Source organism: Apium graveolens, chromosome 2 (assembly GCF_009905375.1).
Source record: "Apium graveolens cultivar Ventura chromosome 2, ASM990537v1, whole genome shotgun sequence".
Lineage (NCBI taxonomy): Eukaryota > Viridiplantae > Streptophyta > Magnoliopsida > Apiales > Apiaceae > Apium > Apium graveolens.
Genome location: NC_133648.1, coordinates 103,126,737 through 103,132,429, shown reverse-complemented (window position 1 = coordinate 103,132,429; position 5,693 = coordinate 103,126,737). Strand labels below are relative to the sequence as shown.

The 5,693-nt window shown below is 34.8% G+C and overlaps 1 protein-coding gene across 13 annotated transcripts; it reads right to left on the bottom strand.

Annotated features, from left to right (window-relative positions):
• Window positions 1–1,949: 1,949 nt before the first annotated feature.
• LOC141707701 (FK506-binding protein 2-like) lies at window positions 1,950–5,080 on the bottom strand. 13 transcript variants are annotated; one of them, XM_074511028.1, is made up of 8 exons: window positions 4,822–5,072; window positions 4,620–4,737; window positions 4,095–4,441; window positions 3,709–3,755; window positions 3,495–3,564; window positions 3,074–3,178; window positions 2,252–2,314; window positions 1,950–2,177 (listed from the first exon to the last, which is right to left on the bottom strand). In XM_074511028.1, exons 3-7 carry the CDS (start codon window positions 4,126–4,128, stop codon window positions 2,295–2,297), a joined length of 276 nt encoding a protein of 91 aa, XP_074367129.1. In that variant the 5' UTR covers window positions 4,129–4,441; window positions 4,620–4,737; window positions 4,822–5,072; the 3' UTR covers window positions 1,950–2,177; window positions 2,252–2,294. The 13 variants fall into 13 exon arrangements, 3 of the variants coding, with proteins under 3 accessions (XP_074367129.1, XP_074367127.1, XP_074367128.1); XR_012569124.1 differs by having other exon boundaries at window positions 3,074–3,180; window positions 3,476–3,564; window positions 4,357–4,441; window positions 4,620–5,080; XR_012569123.1 differs by having other exon boundaries at window positions 4,357–4,441; window positions 4,620–5,077.
• Window positions 5,081–5,693: the final 613 nt, after the last annotated feature.

The window sequence follows — 5,693 nt, the reverse complement described above, 5'->3', positions numbered from 1 at the left end:
TTCTCATCAGTAGCAGAACCAATGGTTAACTCTACTAAGTACTAACTGTGAACCTACAATACAAATGTTGTAACTTTACAGTTAACACTGATAACAGATAGTGAACTGGAAAAGCAGATTAGGAAATCATAAATAAACATACATCTATCAATTTGTTCCTCACCCGCGCCTCATCGCTTAAGTGCAAGAATGCATGCTAATGTAGATGAAACGATCATCTTTGGGGCATCAGATGCTTTGCTAAGGAAGACCCCAAGATCCATCATTAAGTGGATTGTCCAAAATCCAATCTACACAGCGGGAGAAACAAGGAGCCTTCCAATGATGAGGAGAAGGGACCATTGCAACCCATGCCATATCATATGCTAATATTGATAGTTCAACCTTGTTAAAGAGGCTTCTAATTATATATTTTCTCCCTTAAACATACCCTACATGTATAAATAGTAAACAAATTAGTTATAATTTAAATTTGTCTGATAGAGGGAAGCGTCAAGGGGAAAGGGAAGCATACCAAGTGATAATCCCAGATCACCCTGGGGTCCTCTCCTTATTCTACCCGGACTCAAACTCCGTTTGACAGAAATGACGGCGGCGTGCGGTGTAGCTGTAGGTTGGGCACCTGCAAAACAGAACCGGAGGAGGGTGGCGTCCACGCGGCACCTCCAGTGTGAGAATAAAAGAGGGGTTTGGAGGAGAAAAGGGAAAAAATAGTAATTACGCGAATATAGGTGGTGTGTGTATATCTGTGTATATTGTAGAGACGAAGTAACCCCTAATACCCCTTTTGTTCAGCCTTTTATAGGCTTCCCATTAGGGTATAGGGGTTTATACCTTTGATCTGGACCGTAGGTGTATTCTGGATTGTGTGTAGCGTGGACGTCCGTGATGAGTTGGTGTACTACTGGATCCGGACCGTAGAAAGGTTCCGGAACCGGTCCATCAGGGCGATGTAAATGTTGCCACATGTCGTGTGGTCTTCCGAGTTTATTGCTTGACGGACCCTGCGCTCTTCTTATTGGGCCCTGGGATCTTATTAATGGACCTATATTATCATAGGCTATCATTTGCCTCCCACTCCCTTATGCGGGTTTACCCGGATGGGAGAGTAGATTATTTATTGTTGCCCTGAACGGCTTAGAATTTTTTTTGGGGTTTTTCTTTGATTTGTTGCCCTCTAACCCCGGGGTCTAATAGGTATATGACCCCGGGGTTGACTTGGTTAGTCCTTTGATTTGAGTCCAAGGTGGGGTTCCTTGAACTATTTGGAAGAAAAAGTTTGGGGTTTTTCTTTAATTTGTTGCCCTCTAACCCCGAGGTCTAATAAGTATAAGAATCTGGGGTTGACTTGGTTAGTCCTTTGATTTGAGTCCCAGGTGGGGTTCTTTGAATTATTTGGAAGAAATTTTTTGGGATTTTTCTTTGATTTGTTGACCTCTAACCCCGGGGTCTAATAGGTATAAGACTCCGGGGTTGACTTGGTTAGTCCTTTGATTTGAGTCCAAGTTGGGGTTCTTTGAACTATTTGGAAGAAAATTTTTGGGGGTTTTCTTTGATTTGTTGCCCTCTAGCCCCGGGGTCTAATAACACTACGCCATATATTACTTTAAGCAACACCCGAACTGTGTTGCTATATACCCGAAAAAATGTTGCTATAGGCCCAAAAAAGGACTAAGACAACATCAGAGTTATGTTGCCCCGTAGCTGGTTAGTATAAGTATCTATAGTAACACACCAGTTACTCTTTTGCAACATAGCATATTTTGTTACTAAAGAAATCAATAGCAACATTTTTGGAACTCTATAGTAACATAATTTTTGTGTTGCAATAGATGTTGAAATATATTTCAAAATGATGGGCCCCACATAAATAATTTTTAAAAAAAATCATATTCATTACATAGTTTTTTTGTTGCTTGATTTTCCTTTAATTTTCATAGATATGATAATAAAAATAAATTAAACTTTATAAATGAAAATACTCCCACAATAATTAGATTACACCAATTAAAATTAATAGATGTAAACTCATGGATCCTTACAAATAGTTAAATAATGTTTTATAAAACTACAACAGAGGCTTTGCACAATAATACAGAGAAGCGACAACATGATCAGCTCCCGCTCCAACAACTGGAGAGACTTGCATGCTTTGCATCCTCCATTTTCTCATATTCCTATTTAAGGAAGTGCTCAGAGTAAGACAATCATAAAGGTCTACAAACTTAAAATATATAAAGCAAGATATTACCTTCTTGTACCGACTGTAGGCAATTTTCCCAGTCAACTCTTCCCTAGTTTTTGTCACATAAACCTGAGGAAAAAAAAATGTATTGGACCGGAGTTAGTAACAGGAGAGCATACAAGTATAGAAAAAAAAAATTCCATTAGACTAGTAGCATGAATAAACAATATTAAAACAAAAAATATCATCAGCCGGCAATGTTATATCATATATATGACCACATTCCTAGTTCACTAACCCAACCTAACATGGATCTAGAGCACAAAACAAGTATCTATATAAGCAAATTGCAGTAGCTCATAGGAGCAGGTAGCTACATGACTAGATCTAGAAGTCAACTCTTCCTGATCTGAATTTGACAAAAAAACAAGTGTTAATCTATAGACACCACTGTTCACTGGTATCTACCAACTCTTCTTGAACCTGTAGATTATAGTCAACACTTTTTCTTGCCTGCAAGTAACATAAAACCACATAAAATTGTTCTTGCCTGCAAGTAACATGTACATTTTCAAGTGCCAAAACAAAACTCTAGCTAGCATAGGTTTTTCTTTTGACAAGACAATTATCTTCTGCAAATTCTACAATCTCTTAAATTATAAACATTAACCTAGACCTTGTACACAACCACCAAATAAAAATAAGAAGATTGCACATCACAAGCTAAAACAATTCATATGTGTAGCCAGCTGAATCAGATATTTCAGAAAACAAGATTTTTATGTGTATAAATAAGATTTTTACTGAGCATTTTGATATTTCCCCCCTCTTTTTGTGATCCTATGTACAACTATAGTCAAAAGTAGTTATAATAAGAATAATCATCACCTGGGATGGTGGGTGGGGAACCTTGTGCTCCATAACCAATTTTAGCAGGTATCTTCAGCTTTCTCTTTTCGCCCATGCACATACCTAATAGTCCATGGTCCCATCCTGAAAACAAGAAGCGTGTTACACATTGACAATTAAAGATATCATGAAACTAATGCTCAACTACGAGTCTACGACATAACAGTAATAACAAACAATTGTGTGGACAACAAAGTGAATCATATAACACTTATGATGAAGAAGAAGAACGCAAAACTGATGTCAGTAGAAACTTTTTTAAAAATATAAAAAATAATGTCAGTTGCATCTTAGCAGCACTTCTAGATAAATCATCCTTTTACTTGTGTCTGAAAAGAACAAAAGGAAAAAAGTATCCAAAAAATAGATAACCACATTCCTTTAATCAGTTGACCAGTACCAAGCTCAAATTCAATGGGGTCGCCCCTTTCAAAGATGGAATTGAACACAGTTCCATCAGTGAGTTTCCCCTGCATATATAAGTAACAAATCAACATTCTGATAAACATAATTAGTTCAAACTACTTCCTTGCCAAAACTTGTTGGCAGAAGACAAGAATTTTTATGCATTTCTTCTTCTTTATTACTAAAGTTTACTTGACATTCAACAAGACCTTAAGTTCTTCATATGTATCAGAGGTACCCCAATAAAAACTGGAACCTACATGACAATAAAAAAGTAAAATTATATGGACATTTAAAACCCCATGCCTGACAGAAGCTTGAACTAGAACTTAACAAACCTATTGCGTTCAATGTAACCATTAGAGCAGAGTCTTACTACTATAGTATGCAAGTGTGTACATAGGAAAAGTAGCCTGAACTCTTTCCAGCACAAATTCTCAATAATAAACAAGTTTAACTACAAATGCATCATCCGACTGGCTCCGACTACTAACTACAAATTCATAGTTAATATAAGATTCTGCAGTAGAAAACAAGTTTAACCAAGCAAGCAGCAAATATTACGATTTCTTATAACTATTTTTTAACTAAAAACCTTCAAGTTCTGATTTCGAGTTAATATTCCACATCCATTAAACTTAAGTTCTAGTCATTGGCCGACTTCAAGTAATATGTCTCACTTCCATCACCACCATGGCCTCGAGAGCTCCCACCTCGCCCTTCAGAACTGCCCATGTCTTGCTTAAAGGATATATCACAAGATGAAAACAGGATGCTATAATCTTAAAACAAATTAAGCCTAGAAAACAACCATAAAATCTACCAACCATAGGTCACATAGCAGCCATGTTCCATACCTGAGAATGCATGATTGGTGGTTGAGGTTGTGAATCAGCAATAGCTGCAAGGTACATAAGGTTTCTCTGAAGCTTAGCTTGGTTCCTGCCACAGAAGTTTTACAACAACCGATCAAAGACATTTAGACATCATATGACGTAGTTATGTTTGACGTAGTAACGTAGTAAAGAAACATAAAAACAATAGCAGAATTAACTAAAAACAAACATAATGCCTAAAATTCAAGTGAAAATAAACACATCAGGCAATAATTAATACTCACAAATTCAAACTGGCTGTTAACAGAAAAACTAGCACCAGCCTTGAAAGCAAAACCCTTGGCCAAAAGCTGCTCAATAATCCTCTTTCCAGTGCCTTAATAATTAGTGTTCTTGTGCGTCCTTGCATAAATGATAGGGGAGTGGGAGAGAGAGTAATTGAACAAAATTACTTAACAAATATAGCTTAAAAAGATGGAAAAGTACCTTAAAATCGAACCTCGTGAAACCTCATCGGACCCTAATCAAACCCTAATTGAACCAATGTAACTTATCAAACCTTAATTTAGTATGAATCGTAATTGAATGTGTTCCTCGAAACCCCTTAGACCCTAAGGTGAGATTGTGACCTTGCACGACTTGGTTGCTCGTCGTCACAGGAGAGAATTTATTTTATGCAAGATCTATGTTTAGTCAATCAAGATGATTTCCCCCTTTACTTTTTAGTCTCAATTTTCAATTCCCGCGGTGTTAAAAGTTTAGCCGCCCATACTAAATTTCAGCAGCCCAGCCCAATTTCACCATTTGTATTTATTTAATTTTATAAATATTGTTAAATTGACACATTAATTTATTATTTTACTTAACTTATTACTTTCATTATTTGTAAAAATTCACACTTATTACATGCTTTTATTTACTATAAATAAATGATTTAGTGTTTTCAATCAAAATTTATTAGTTTCATTATATAATTAATAAAATATTTTAATTTAGTTTGAAATCCAATTATGTTTTCCATCCAGCCCATACCATTTAATATGTTATTATTTTATTTTTTCATCCAAATATTTTAAATTTTTTAATTCCGCATATTATAATTATTACAATAAAACTACAGATTAGTTTGTAAAAATAAATAATTAGAGCAGATTAAATAATTAAAGCAAAATAAATAATTAAAGAAGTAATTTATAATAAAAAATATTTAATTTATCAAAATAATTAATAAATAATTTTATTTTAAACAAACTATTTTACTTGTTACAAAATGTTCATAAATCAATTATTTGATATAATAATACTTTCCAAGACAAATTCATGAATTATTTATCCAGATCAAATATTTATAAAAATAA